The sequence below is a fragment of the Leptodactylus fuscus genome, unplaced genomic scaffold (assembly GCF_031893055.1).
Source record: "Leptodactylus fuscus isolate aLepFus1 unplaced genomic scaffold, aLepFus1.hap2 HAP2_SCAFFOLD_247, whole genome shotgun sequence".
NCBI lineage: Eukaryota > Metazoa > Chordata > Amphibia > Anura > Leptodactylidae > Leptodactylus > Leptodactylus fuscus.
In genome coordinates this window covers 52,358-69,334 of record NW_027440270.1, presented here as the reverse complement: position 1 = coordinate 69,334, position 16,977 = coordinate 52,358, and the positions used below count along the sequence as shown (strand labels likewise).

At 49.0% G+C, this 16,977-nt stretch overlaps 1 protein-coding gene across 2 annotated transcripts in view; it reads right to left on the bottom strand.

The window, feature by feature from the left end:
* The window catches only part of LOC142187826 (pre-B-cell leukemia transcription factor-interacting protein 1-like), a 29,083-nt gene extending 12,654 nt beyond the window's left edge, over positions 1-16,429 (bottom strand). For both annotated transcript variants that reach the window (XM_075261654.1, XM_075261656.1), the window contains exons 1-2: positions 16,349-16,429; positions 8,261-8,348 (exon numbers count right to left, since the gene is read on the bottom strand). In XM_075261654.1, the coding sequence (XP_075117755.1) occupies positions 8,261-8,320 (60 nt within the window). In that variant the 5' untranslated portion in view covers positions 8,321-8,348; positions 16,349-16,429. The remainder of the gene's footprint in view (positions 1-8,260; positions 8,349-16,348) is intronic.
* Positions 16,430-16,977: the final 548 nt, after the last annotated feature.

Below are 16,977 nucleotides of genomic sequence, written 5' to 3'. Positions count from 1 at the left end.
CTAGACTGTGAGCTCTGGGGACAGGATCACTACTGATATCACTAGACTGTGATCTCCAGGGACAGGATCACTACTGATATCACTAGACTGTGAGCTCCAGGGACAGGATCACTACTGATATCACTAGACTGTGAGCTCCAGGGACAGGATCACTACTGATATCACTAGACTGAGCTCCAGGGACAGGATCACTACTGATATCACTAGACTGTGATCTCCAGGGACAGGATCACTACTGATATCACTAGACTGAGCCCCGGGGACAGGATCACTACTGATATCACTAGACTATGAGCTCCAGGGACAGGATCACTACTGATATCACTAGACTAAGGACCCCGGGGACAGGATCACTCCTGATATCACTAGACTGAGCTCCAGGGACAGGATCACTACTGATATCACTAGACTGTGAGCTCCAGGGACAGGATCACTACTGATATCACTAGACTGTGAGCTCCAGGGACAGGATCACTACTGATATCACTACACTGTGAGCTCCAGGGACAGGATCACTACTGATATCACTAGACTGAGCTCCAGGGACAGGATCACTACTGATATCACTAGACTGTGATCTCCAGGGACAGGATCACTACTGATATCACTAGACTGAGGACCCCGGGGACAGGATCACTACTGATATCACTAGACTATGAGCTCCAGGGACAGGATCACTACTGATATCACTAGACTGTGAGCTCTGGGGACTGGATCACTACTGATATCACTAGACTGAGCTCCAGGGACAGGATCACTACTGATATCACTAGACTGAGCTCCGGAGACAGGATCACTACTGATATCACTAAACTGTGAGCTCCAGGGACAGGATCACTACTGATATCACTAGACTGTGAGCTCCAGGGACAGGATCACTACTGATATCACTAGACTGAGCTCCGGAGACAGGATTACTACTGATATCACTAGACTGTGAGCTCCAGGGACACGATCACTACTGATATCACTAGACTGTGAGCTCCAGGAACAGGATCACTACTGATATCACTAGACTGAGCTCCAGGGACAGGATCACTACTGATATCACTAGACTGAGCTCCAGGGACAGGATCACTACTGATATCACTAGACTATGAGCTCCAGGGACAGGATCACTACTGATATCACTAGACTGTGAGCTCTGGGGACTGGATCACTACTGATATCACTAGACTGAGCTCCAGGGACAGGATCACTACTGATATCACTAGACTGAGCTCCGGAGACAGGATCACTACTGATATCACTAAACTGTGAGCTCCAGGGACAGGATCACTACTGATATCACTAGACTGTGAGCTCCAGGGACAGGATCACTACTGATATCACTAGACTGAGCTCCGGAGACAGGATTACTACTGATATCACTAGACTGTGAGCTCCAGGGACACGATCACTACTGATATCACTAGACTGTGAGCTCCAGGAACAGGATCACTACTGATATCACTAGACTGAGCTCCAGGGACAGGATCACTACTGATATCACTAGACTGTGATCTCCAGGGACAGGATCACTACTGATATCACTAGACTGTGATCTCCAGGGACAGGATCACTACTGATATCACTAGACTGTGAGCTCCAGGGACAGGATCACTACTGATATCACTAGACTGTGAGCTCCAGGGACAGGATCACTACTGATATCACTAGACTGAGCTCCGGGGACTGGATCACTACTGATATCACTAGACTGTGATCTCCAGGGACAGGATCACTACTGATATCACTAGACTGTGAGCTCCAGGGACAGGATCACTACTGATATCACTAGACTGTGATCTCCAGGGACAGGATCACTACTGATATCACTAGACTGTGAGCTCCAGGGACAGGATCACTACTGATATCACTAGACTGAGCTCCGGGGACTGGATCACTACTGATATCACTAGACTGTGATCTCCAGGGACAGGATCACTACTGATATCACTAGACTGTGAGCTCCAGGGACAGGATCACTACTGATATCACTAGACTGAGCTCCGGGGACTGGATCACTACTGATATCACTAGACTGTGAGCTCCAGGGACAGGATCACTACTGATATCACTAGACTGTGAGCTCCAGGGACAGGATCACTACTGATATCACTAGACTGTGAGCTCTGGGGACAGGATCACTACTGATATCACTAGACTGTGAGCTCTGGGGACAGGATCACTACTGATATCACTAGACTGTGAGCTCTGGGGACAGGATCACTACTGATATCACTAGACTGTGATCTCCAGGGACAGGATCACTACTGATATCACTAGACTGTGAGCTCCAGGGACAGGATCACTACTGATATCACTAGACTGTGAGCTCCAGGGACAGGATCACTACTGATATCACTAGACTGAGCTCCAGGGACAGGATCACTACTGATATCACTAGACTGTGATCTCCAGGGACAGGATCACTACTGATATCACTAGACTGAGCCCGGGGGACAGGATCACTACTGATATCACTAGACTATGAGCTCCAGGGACAGGATCACTACTGATATCACTAGACTGAGGACCCCGGGGACAGGATCACTCCTGATATCACTAGACTGAGCTCCAGGGACAGGATCACTACTGATATCACTAGACTGTGAGCTCCAGGGACAGGATCACTACTGATATCACTAGACTGTGAGCTCCAGGGACAGGATCACTACTGATATCACTACACTGTGAGCTCCAGGGACAGGATCACTACTGATATCACTACACTGTGAGCTCCAGGGACAGGATCACTACTGATATCACTAGACTGAGCTCCAGGGACAGGATCACTACTGATATCACTAGACTGTGATCTCCAGGGACAGGATCACTACTGATATCACTAGACTGAGGACCCCGGGGACAGGATCACTACTGATATCACTAGACTATGAGCTCCAGGGACAGGATCACTACTGATATCACTAGACTGTGAGCTCTGGGGACTGGATCACTACTGATATCACTAGACTGAGCTCCAGGGACAGGATCACTACTGATATCACTAGACTGAGCTCCGGAGACAGGATCACTACTGATATCACTAAACTGTGAGCTCCAGGGACAGGATCACTACTGATATCACTAGACTGTGAGCTCCAGGGACAGGATCACTACTGATATCACTAGACTGAGCTCCGGAGACAGGATTACTACTGATATCACTAGACTGTGAGCTCCAGGGACACGATCACTACTGATATCACTAGACTGTGAGCTCCAGGAACAGGATCACTACTGATATCACTAGACTGAGCTCCAGGGACAGGATCACTACTGATATCACTAGACTGAGCTCCAGGGACAGGATCACTACTGATATCACTAGACTATGAGCTCCAGGGACAGGATCACTACTGATATCACTAGACTGTGAGCTCTGGGGACTGGATCACTACTGATATCACTAGACTGAGCTCCAGGGACAGGATCACTACTGATATCACTAGACTGAGCTCCGGAGACAGGATCACTACTGATATCACTAAACTGTGAGCTCCAGGGACAGGATCACTACTGATATCACTAGACTGTGAGCTCCAGGGACAGGATCACTACTGATATCACTAGACTGAGCTCCGGAGACAGGATTACTACTGATATCACTAGACTGAGCTCCAGGGACAGGATCACTACTGATATCACTAGACTGTGATCTCCAGGGACAGGATCACTACTGATATCACTAGACTGTGATCTCCAGGGACAGGATCACTACTGATATCACTAGACTGTGATCTCCAGGGACAGGATCACTACTGATATCACTAGACTGTGAGCTCCAGGGACAGGATCACTACTGATATCACTAGACTGTGATCTCCAGGGACAGGATCACTACTGATATCACTAGACTATGAGCTCCGGGGACAGGATCACTACTGATATCACTAGACTGTGAGCTCCAGGGACAGGATCACTACTGATATCACTAGACTGAGCTCCGGGGACTGGATCACTACTGATATCACTAGACTGTGATCTCCAGGGACAGGATCACTACTGATATCACTAGACTGTGATCTCCAGGGACAGGATCACTACTGATATCACTAGACTATGAGCTCCGGGGACAGGATCACTACTGATATCACTAGACTGTGAGCTCCAGGGACAGGATCACTACTGATATCACTAGACTGAGCTCCGGGGACTGGATCACTACTGATATCACTAGACTGTGATCTCCAGGGACAGGATCACTACTGATATCACTAGACTGTGATCTCCAGGGACAGGATCACTACTGATATCACTAGACTGAGGACCCCGGGGACAGGATCACTACTGATATCACTAGACTATGAGCTCCAGGGACAGGATCACTACTGATATCACTAGACTGTGAGCTCTGGGGACTGGATCACTACTGATATCACTAGACTGAGCTCCAGGGACAGGATCACTACTGATATCACTAGACTGAGCTCCGGAGACAGGATCACTACTGATATCACTAAACTGTGAGCTCCAGGGACAGGATCACTACTGATATCACTAGACTGTGAGCTCCAGGGACAGGATCACTACTGATATCACTAGACTGAGCTCCGGAGACAGGATTACTACTGATATCACTAGACTGTGAGCTCCAGGGACACGATCACTACTGATATCACTAGACTGTGAGCTCCAGGAACAGGATCACTACTGATATCACTAGACTATGAGCTCCAGGGACAGGATCACTACTGATATCACTAGACTGAGCTCCGGAGACAGGATTACTACTGATATCACTAGACTATGAGCTCCAGGGACAGGATCACTACTGATATCACTAGACTGAGCTCCAGGGACAGGATCACTACTGATATCACTAGACTATGAGCTCCAGGGACAGGATCACTACTGATATCACTAGACTGTGAGCTCTGGGGACTGGATCACTACTGATATCACTAGACTGAGCTCCAGGGACAGGATCACTACTGATATCACTAGACTGAGCTCCGGAGACAGGATCACTACTGATATCACTAAACTGTGAGCTCCAGGGACAGGATCACTACTGATATCACTAGACTGAGCTCCGGAGACAGGATCACTACTGATATCACTAGACTGTGAGCTCCAGGGACAGGATCACTACTGATATCACTAGACTGAGCTCCGGAGACAGGATTACTACTGATATCACTAGACTGTGAGCTCCAGGGACACGATCACTACTGATATCACTAGACTGTGAGCTCCAGGAACAGGATCACTACTGATATCACTAGACTGAGCTCCAGGGACAGGATCACTACTGATATCACTAGACTGTGAGCTCCAGGGACAGGATCACTACTGATATCACTAGACTGTGAGCTCCAGGGACAGGATCACTACTGATATCACTAGACTGTGATCTCCAGGGACAGGATCACTACTGATATCACTAGACTGTGATCTCCAGGGACAGGATCACTACTGATATCACTAGACTGTGATCTCCAGGGACTGGATCACTACTGATATCACTAGACTGTGATCTCCAGGGACAGGATCACTACTGATATCACTAGACTGTGATCTCCAGGGACAGGATCACTACTGATATCACTAGACTGTGATCTCCAGGGACAGGATCACTACTGATATCACTAGACTGTGATCTCCAGGGACAGGATCACTACTGATATCACTAGACTGTGAGCTCCAGGGACAGGATCACTACTGATATCACTAGACTGTGATCTCCAGGGACAGGATCACTACTGATATCACTAGACTATGAGCTCCGGGGACAGGATCACTACTGATATCACTAGACTGTGAGCTCCAGGGACAGGATCACTACTGATATCACTAGACTGAGCTCCGGGGACTGGATCACTACTGATATCACTAGACTGTGATCTCCAGGGACAGGATCACTACTGATATCACTAGACTGTGATCTCCAGGGACAGGATCACTACTGATATCACTAGACTGTGATCTCCAGGGACAGGATCACTACTGATATCACTAGACTATGAGCTCCGGGGACAGGATCACTACTGATATCACTAGACTGTGAGCTCCAGGGACAGGATCACTACTGATATCACTAGACTGAGCTCCGGGGACTGGATCACTACTGATATCACTAGACTGTGATCTCCAGGGACAGGATCACTACTGATATCACTAGACTGTGAGCTCCAGGGACAGGATCACTACTGATATCACTAGACTGAGCTCCGGGGACTGGATCACTACTGATATCACTAGACTGTGAGCTCCAGGGACAGGATCACTACTGATATCACTAGACTGTGAGCTCCAGGGACAGGATCACTACTGATATCACTAGACTGTGAGCTCTGGGGACAGGATCACTACTGATATCACTAGACTGTGAGCTCTGGGGACAGGATCACTACTGATATCACTAGACTGTGATCTCCAGGGACAGGATCACTACTGATATCACTAGACTGTGAGCTCCAGGGACAGGATCACTACTGATATCACTAGACTGTGAGCTCCAGGGACAGGATCACTACTGATATCACTAGACTGAGCTCCGGAGACAGGATTACTACTGATATCACTAGACTGTGAGCTCCAGGGACACGATCACTACTGATATCACTAGACTGTGAGCTCCAGGAACAGGATCACTACTGATATCACTAGACTGAGCTCCAGGGACAGGATCACTACTGATATCACTAGACTGAGCTCCAGGGACAGGATCACTACTGATATCACTAGACTATGAGCTCCAGGGACAGGATCACTACTGATATCACTAGACTGTGAGCTCTGGGGACTGGATCACTACTGATATCACTAGACTGAGCTCCAGGGACAGGATCACTACTGATATCACTAGACTGAGCTCCGGAGACAGGATCACTACTGATATCACTAAACTGTGAGCTCCAGGGACAGGATCACTACTGATATCACTAGACTGAGCTCCGGAGACAGGATTACTACTGATATCACTAGACTGTGAGCTCCAGGGACACGATCACTACTGATATCACTAGACTGTGAGCTCCAGGAACAGGATCACTACTGATATCACTAGACTGAGCTCCAGGGACAGGATCACTACTGATATCACTAGACTGTGAGCTCTGGGGACTGGATCACTACTGATATCACTAGACTGTGAGCCCGGGGACAGGATCACTACTGATATCACTAGACTGAGCTCCGGAGACAGGATCACTACTGATATCACTAGACTGTGATCTCCGGGGACAGGATCACTACTGATATCACTAGACTGAGGACCCCGGGGACAGGATCACTACTGATATCACTAGACTGAGGACCCCGGGGACAGGATCACTACTGATATCACTAGACTGAGGACCCCGGGGACAGGATCACTACTGATATCACTAGACTGAGGACCCCGGGGACAGGATCACTACTGATATCACTAGACTGTGATCTCCGGGGACAGGATCACTACTGATATCACTAGACTGAGCCCCGGGGACAGGATCACTACTGATATCACTAGACTGAGCTCCGGGGACAGGATCACTACTGATATCACTAGACTGAGGACCCCGGGGACAGGATCACTACTGATATCACTAGACTGAGGACCCCGGGGACAGGATCACTACTGATATCACTAGACTGAGGACCCCGGGGACAGGATCACTACTGATATCACTAGACTGTGATCTCCGGGGACAGGATCACTACTGATATCACTAGACTGTGAGCTCCGGGGACTGGATCACTACTGATATCACTAGACTGTGATCTCCGGGGACAGGATCACTACTGATATCTCTAGACTGTGATCTCCGGGGACAGGATCACTACTGATATCACTAGACTGTGATCTCCGGGGACAGGATCACTACTGATATCACTAGACTGAGCTCCGGGGACTGGATCACTACTGATATCACTAGACTGAGCTCCGGGGACAGGATCACTACTGATATCACTAGACTGTGAGCTCCAGGGACAGGATCACTACTGATATCACTAGACTGAGCTCCAGGGAAAGGATCACTACTGATATCACTAGACTGTGATCTCCGGGGACAGGATCACTACTTATATCACTAGACTGTGATCTCCGGGGACAGGATTACTACTGATATCACTAGACTGAGCTCCGGGGACTGGATCACTACTGATATCACTAGACTGTGATCTCCGGGGACAGGATCACTACTGATATCACTAGACTGAGGACCCCGGGGACAGGATCACTACTGATATCACTAGATTGTGAGCTCCAGGGACAAGCAGTGGGAGGAGTCTGCAGTAATCATCACAATCAGACATCTGTGTAGTCGGGACAGGGGGGCTCTCTTACCTCTGCACTGGGGATCACCCAGTTATTCTCAGAGTCTCGGCCGTCGGGACCCTCCGACATCCTTCACTCCAGTGCGGTAGCTTCAGTTCTGTGCAGAAGAAACAACGTGAAGCTCACAGAGAATTGTCTGGACCGGATGCAATTGTAACAAACCATCATGTGGGAGACAGCCGTAACTTTGCACCTGCTTGCTGATGGTTTCCAGGTAGTATGACAGTATGTGTAAGCTGTGCGGTGCATCAGGGCTTGCACCCCCTCACTGTCCTTCACTTCTTGTACTTGGAGAACTCCTACCGGTAGTTTGTTTAGGGTTCATCTTACTTGCAAATTCATCCAAATGAGGAGCAGGCCGAGCAGAGCAGACAGCTGTGGGGCCGTTACATGACACGGAGCAATGTGGCAGCTGCTGGCACAGATGACGGTGGACACGTGTCTACAGCACAATATCTAACACATGATATCAGTATATGGCCAGGGTCTCACTGGGGTGCGGGGGGTCCGACCTGCTGAGCTATGGATCCAGCACTACTAGAAGGGACCATACTAATGTACGGCAGGGACACAACCCTACGTGTGCGGCAGTAATCTACACAACGCTTGACCCTCAGCGCTTATCTCAGCCCTAATAAAAGCAGTCACACAACAGCTGCACACATCACCCGAAAATCCTGCGTCCTGGACGCTCAACACGTGTGAAGGTGACACAGAGAGGCACGCCGGCAAAACAATGCTGGAACAACAAAGCCAAGCCGACCTCACTACAAAGCCAACGCAACATCATGGCAAGGTCATCGCAATATCACAATCTGGCCAAACCATCATCACAAGGCTGTACAACCATCGCAACGAGCCCAAACCATCATCACAAGGCTGTACAACCATCGCAACAAGGCCAACCAATCATCACAACGAGACCAAACCTTCATCACTAGGCTATAGTACCATTGCAACGAGGTCAACCGATCATCACAAGGTCAAACCATCATCACAAGGCTGTACAACCATCGCAACGAGCCCAAACCATCATCACAAGGCTGTACAACCATCGCAACGAGCCCAAACCATCATCACAAGGCTGTACAACCATCGCAACGAGCCCAAACCATCATCACAAGGCTATACAACCATCACAACAAGACCAAACCTCATCACTAGGCTATAGTACCATTGCAACGAGGCCAACAAAGCACACAACTGGGCTAATGGATCATCGCAACAAGGCCAAACCATCATCATCCTGCCCCCTTTGTAATTATATTGGTGTACTCCTGCCCCCCTGTACTAGATACAAGGGTGTACTCCTGCCCCCTGTACTAGTTATACGGGTGTACTCCTGCCCCCTGTACTAGTTACACAGGTGTACTCCTGCCCCCTGTACTAGTTATACGGGTGTACTCCTGCCCCCTGTACTAGTTACACAGGTGTACTCCTGCCCCCTGTACTAGTTATACGGGTGTACTCCTGCCCCCTGTACTAGTTATACGGGTGTACTCCTGCCCCCCTGTACTAGATACAAGGGTGTACTCCTGCCCCCTGTACTAGTTACACAGGTGTACTCCTGCCCCCTGTACTAGTTATACGGGTGTACTCCTGCCCCCCTGTACTAGATACAAGGTTGTACTCCTGCCCCCTGTACTAGTTACACGGGTGTACTCCTGCCCCCTGTACTAGTTACAAGGGTGTACTCCTGCCCCCTGTACTAGTTACACGGGTGTACTCCTGATGTGTGTACTGACTGATGTGGCTCATTTTGGGGAAGTTCTTGTTCCTGCATGACACAGCAAGCTCCAGCCAGATGTAAGGTGACCACACATATCATGTATACACTGCACACACAGAGGCTGTATACACTGCACACACAGAGGCTGTATACACTGCACACACAGAGGCTGTATACACTGCACACACAGAGGCTGTATACACTGCACACACAGAGGCTGTATACACTGCACACACAGAGGCTGTATACACTGCACACACAGAGGCTGTATACACCGCACACACAGAGGCTGTATACACCGCACACACAGAGGCTGTATACACCGCACACACAGAGGCTGTATACCCTGCACACACAGAGGCTGTATACCCTGCACACACAGAGACTGTATACACCGCACACACAGAGGCTGTATACACTGCACACACAGAGGCTGTATACACCGCACACACAGAGGCTGTATACACCGCACACACAGAGGCTGTATACACTCTACACACAGAGGCTGTATACCCTGCACACACAGAGGCTGTATACACCGCACACACAGAGGCTGTATACACTCTACACACAGAGGCTGTATACCCTGCACACACAGAGGCTGTATACCCTGCACACACAGAGGCTGTATACCCTGCACACACAGAGGCTGTATACACCGCACACACAGAGGCTGTATACACTGCACACACAGAGGCTGTATACACCGCACACACAGAGGCTGTATACACCGCACACACAGAGGCTGTATACACTCTACACACAGAGGCTGTATACCCTGCACACACAGAGGCTGTATACCCTGCACACACAGAGGCTGTATACACTGCACACACAGAGGCTGTATACCCTGCACACACAGAGGCTGTATACCCTGCACACACAGAGGCTGTATACACCGCACACACAGAGGCTGTATACTCTGCACACACAGAGGCTGTATACACTGCACACACAGAGACTGTATACCCTGCACACACAGAGGCTGTATACCCTGCACACACAGAGGCTGTATACACTGCACACACAGAGGCTGTATACCCTGCACAAACAGAGGCTGTATACACTGCACACACAGAGACTGTATACCCTGCACACACAGAGGCTGTATACACTGCACACACAGAGGCTGTATACACTGCACACACAGAGACTGTATACCCTGCACACACAGAGGCTGTATACACTGCACACACAGAGGCTGTATACACTGCACACACAGAGACTGTATACCCTGCACACACAGAGGCTGTATACACTGCACACACAGAGGCTGTATACCCTGCACACACAGAGGCTGTATACCCTGCACACACAGAGGCTGTATACACTGCACACACAGAGGCTGTATACACCGCACACACAGAGGCTGTATACACCGCACACACAGAGGCTGTATACCCTGCACAAACAGAGGCTGTATACACTGCACACACAGAGACTGTATACACCGCACACACAGAGGCTGTATACCCTGCACACACAGAGGCTGTATACACCGCACACACAGAGGCTGTATACCCTGCACACACAGAGGCTGTATACCCTGCACACACAGAGGCTGTATACACTGCACACACAGAGGCTGTATACCCTGCACAAACAGAGGCTGTATACACTGCACACACAGAGACTGTATACACCGCACACACAGAGACTGTATACACCGCACACACAGAGGCTGTATACACCGCACACACAGAGGCTGTATACCCTGCACACACAGAGGCTGTATACACTGCACACACAGAGGCTGTATACCCTGCACACACAGAGGCTGTATACACTGCACACACAGAGACTGTATACCCTGCACACACAGAGGCTGTATACACTGCACACACAGAGGCTGTATACACCGCACACACAGAGGCTGTATACACCGCACACACAGAGGCTGTATACCCTGCACAAACAGAGGCTGTATACACTGCACACACAGAGACTGTATACACCGCACACACAGAGGCTGTATACCCTGCACACACAGAGGCTGTATACACCGCACACACAGAGGCTGTATACCCTGCACACACAGAGGCTGTATACCCTGCACACACAGAGGCTGTATACACTGCACACACAGAGACTGTATACACCGCACACACAGAGGCTGTATACCCTGCACACACAGAGGCTGTATACACCGCACACACAGAGGCTGTATACCCTGCACACACAGAGGCTGTATACCCTGCACACACAGAGGCTGTATACACCGCACACACAGAGACTGTATACACCGCACACACAGAGGCTGTATACCCTGCACACACAGAGGCTGTATACCCTGCACACACAGAGGCTGTATACACCAACCTCCTCCTTGTCTGCTCCCCCCCCCCAGACTGCGACGCCTCGTCATAAAGACACCATATAAGGTGCTGGGCCGAGCTGAGCCCAAACTAAGGAATCCTCATCTTCTATCACACATCAGCCATGTCCTCCTGTATACACTGCAGCCTCCGCTGTCACCTGCAGCTCTGCTCATCCAGACTCTCCTGTTTCATGAAAGTAATTCCAGAGGTAAAGTGATGACTGACACTAGTGCAGAAGGGAGGGAATAATGGAAGTGATTGGGAATAACTACAAGTACCCCTCCAAGGCACCTCCATCATCTCCTGATACCCCCTCACATGTAATCTCCACACCCTGTCCTCTCTATACATGACCTAATCTCCTGTCCTCTCCATACATGTAATCTCCTGCCCTCTCCATACATGACCTAATCTCCTGTCCTCTCCATACATGACCTAATCTCCTGTCCTCTCCATACATGACCTAATCTCCTGTCCTCTCCATACATGACCTAATCTCCTGTCCTCTCCATACATGTAGTCTCCACACCCTGTCCTCTCTATACATGACCTAATCTCCTGTCCTCTCCATACATGTCCTAATCTCCTGTCCTCTCCATACATGTAATCTCCCGTCCTCTCCATACATGTAATCTCCCGCCCTCTCCATACATGTAATCTCCCGCCCTCTCCATACATGTAATCTCCTGTCCTCTCCATACATGACCTAATCTCCTGTCCTCTTCATACATGTAATCTCCTGTCCTCTCCATACATGTAATCTCCCGCCCTCTCCATACATGTAATCTCCCGCCCTCTCCATACATGTAATCTCCTGCCCTCTCCATACATGTAATCTCCTCTCCATACATGTAATCTCCTCTCCATACATGTAATCTCCTGTCCTCTCCATACATGTAATCTCCTGCCCTCTCCATACATGTCCTAATCTCCAGCCCTCTCCATACATGTCCTAATCTCCAGTCCTCTCCATACATGTAATCTCCTCTCCTCTCCATACATGTAATCTCCTGCCCTCTCCATACATGTAATCTCCTGTCCTCTCCATACATGTAATCTCCTGCCCTCTCCATACATGTAATCTCCTGCCCTCTCCATACATGTAATCTCCTGTCCTCTCCATACATGTAATCTCCTGTCCTCTCCATACATGTAATCTCCTGTCCTCTCCATACATGTAATCTCCTGCCCTCTCCATACATGACCTAATCTCCTGTCCTCTTCATACATGTAATCTCCTGTCCTCTCCATACATGTAATCTCCTGTCCTCTCCATACATGACCTAATCTCCTGTCCTCTTCATACATGTAATCTCCTGTCCTCTCCATACATGTAATCTCCTGTCCTCTCCATACATGTAATCTCCTGTCCTCTCCATACATGTAATCTCCTGTCCTCTCCATACATGACCTAATCTCCTGTCCTCTTCATACATGTAATCTCCCGTCCTCTCCATACATGTAATCTCCCGCCCTCTCCATACATGTAATCTCCCGCCCTCTCCATACATGTAATCTCCCGCCCTCTCCATACATGTAATCTCCTGCCCTCTCCATACATGTAATCTCCTCTCCATACATGTAATCTCCTCTCCATACATGTAATCTCCTCTCCATACATGTAATCTCCTGTCCTCTCCATACATGTAATCTCCTGTCCTCTCCATACATGTAATCTCCTGCCCTCTCCATACATGTCCTAATCTCCAGCCCTCTCCATACATGTCCTAATCTCCAGTCCTCTCCATACATGTCCTAATCTCCAGTCCTCTCCATACATGTAATCTCCTCTCCTCTCCATACATGTAATCTCCTGCCCTCTCCATACATGTAATCTCCTGTCCTCTCCATACATGTAAACTCCTGTCCTCTCCATACATGTCCAAATCTCCTGTCCTCTCCATACATGTAATCTCCTGTCCTCTCCATACATGTAATCTCCTGTCCTCTCCAAACATGTAATCTCCTGTCCTCTCCATACATGTAATCTCCTGTCCTCTCCATACATGACCTAATCTCCTATCCTCTCCATACATGTAGTCTCCACACCCTGTCCTCTCTACACATGACCTAATCTCCTGTCCTCTCCATACATGTCCTATTCTCCTGTCCTCTCCATACATGTAATCTCCTGCCCTCTCCATACATGACCTAATCTCCTGTCCTCTTCATACATGTAATCTCCTGTCCTCTCCATACATGTAATCTCCTGTCCTCTCCATACATGTAATCTCCTGCCCTCTCCATACATGTAATCTCCTGTCCTCTCCATACATGTCCTAATCTCCTGTCCTCTCCATACATGTAATCTCCTGCCCTCTCCATACATGTAATCTCCTCTCCTCTCCATACATGACCTAATCTCCTGCCCTCTCCATACATGTAATCTCCTGTCCTCTCCATACATGTGATCTCCTCTCCATACATGTAATCTCCTCTCCTCTCCATACATGTAATCTCCTGCCCTCTCCATACATGTAATCTCCTCTCCTCTCCATACATGTAATCTCCTCTCCATACATGACCTAATCTCCTGCCCTCTCCATACATGTAATCTCCTGTCCTCTCCATACATGTGATCTCCTCTCCATACATGTGATCTCCTCTCCATACATGTGATCTCCTCTCCATACATGTAATCTCCTCTCCTGCCCTCTCCATACATGTAATCTCCTGTCCTCTCCATACATGTAATCTCCTGCCCTCTCCATACATGTCCTAATCTCCTGTCCTCTCCATACATGTAATCTCCTGTCCTCTCCATACATGTAATCTCCTGCCCTCTCCATACATGTAATCTCCTGCCCTCTCCATACATGTAATCTCCTGTCCTCTCCATACATGTAATCTCCTGCCCTCTCCATACATGTCCTAATCTCCTGTCCTCTCCATACATGTAATCTCCTGTCCTCTCCATACATGTAATCTCCTGTCCTCTCCATACATGTAATCTCCTGTCCTCTCCATACATGACCTAATCTCCTGTCCTCTCCATACATGTAATCTCCTGTCCTCTCCATACATGTAATCTCCTGCCCTCTCCATACATGTCCTAATCTCCTGTCCTCTCCATACATGTAATCTCCTGTCCTCTCCATACATGTAATCTCCTGTCCTCTCCATACATGTAATCTCCTGTCCTCTCCATACATGACCTAATCTCCTGTCCTCTCCATACATGTAATCTCCTGTCCTCTCCATACATGTAATCTCCTGCCCTCTCCATACATGTAATCTCCTGCCCTCTCCATACATGTAATCTCCTGCCCTCTCCATACATGTAATCTCCTGCCCTCTCCATACATGTAATCTCCTCTCCTCTCCATACATGTAATCTCCTCTCCTCTCCATACATGTAATCTCCAGTCCTCTCCATACATGTAATCTCCTCTCCTCTCCATACATGTAATCTCCTCTCCTCTCCATACATGTAATCTCCTCTCCTCTCCATACATGTAATCTCCTCTCCATACATGACCTAATCTCCTGCCCTCTCCATACATGTAATCTCCTCTCCATACATGTGATCTCCTCTCCATACATGTAATCTCCTCTCCATACATGTGATCTCCTCTCCATACATGTGATCTCCTGTCCTCTCCATACATGTGATCTCCTCTCCATACATGTAATCTCCTCTCCATACATGTAATCTAGTATAATCTCTCTCCTATGTGTATTATATATGTCACCCCCTGCCATTTGTACATCTCTATGTCTGAGCTGATGAAGTGTCCTGTAGTCAGGAGGGAGGGGTTAGATAATAACTCCTCCCCGTATGCAGATCTATTCTCTAGCCCCTCCCACCTGACTACAGGACGTTTTATAATGCCAGACATCCCCTTTAACAATAACTACAGTAACCGCAGAGCCCTGGCCCACTGTCCTGAAACACTCTGTGCTGCTGGCAGCTCTCTGAGGCTAGGACGTGTATACAATGTAGGTATTGTAGTCCTGTGCAGTGAGCCATGCTGGGACTTGTGGTACTCGGGCGGCTCCCTCCTGTCCTGTCCTCCTCTCCCTCACCTCTCTCTCTCTCTCTCCGCTTACCTCCTCTTCTTCTTCTTCTTCTTTTCTGTTCCGTCACTTTCCTCAAACTTCTGAAGTGGTCGGAGACGGCGCCACGTGACCAGACTAACCAATCAGCAGAGCCAGACAGACGGCCGCCGGTAACCAGGGGGTGGGCTTAACCCGCCCATAGCAACAGCACAGCAAGAAACACTGAGAGGACGAATGATTGACAGGAGCGAGATTAACCCTGAGGCTGCCGGACGTGAGTGACTGTGACAGGTGGAGGACAGCTGCAGGGGAGGGGCCACGTAACACGTCAGAGGGCGGAGTCACATCACAAGTACCTGGTAGGGAGGCGGAGACATATCACAGGGGGCGGGGACACAAGGCAGAGGGCGGGGAAACGTGAGAAGGGAGGAATGATGGGAGTGATACATTGTGTGCGATATAGAGATTAGATTGTCAGCTCCTGGGGTCAGGGATGATGGGAGTGATACATTGTGTGCGATATAGAGATTAGAGTGTCAGCTCCTGGGGTCAGGGATGATGGGAGTGATACATTGTGTGTGATATAGAGATTAGAGTGTCAGCTCCTGGGGTCAGGGATGATGGGAGTGATACATTGTGTGCGATATAGAGATTAGAGTGTCAGCTCCTGGGGTCAGGGA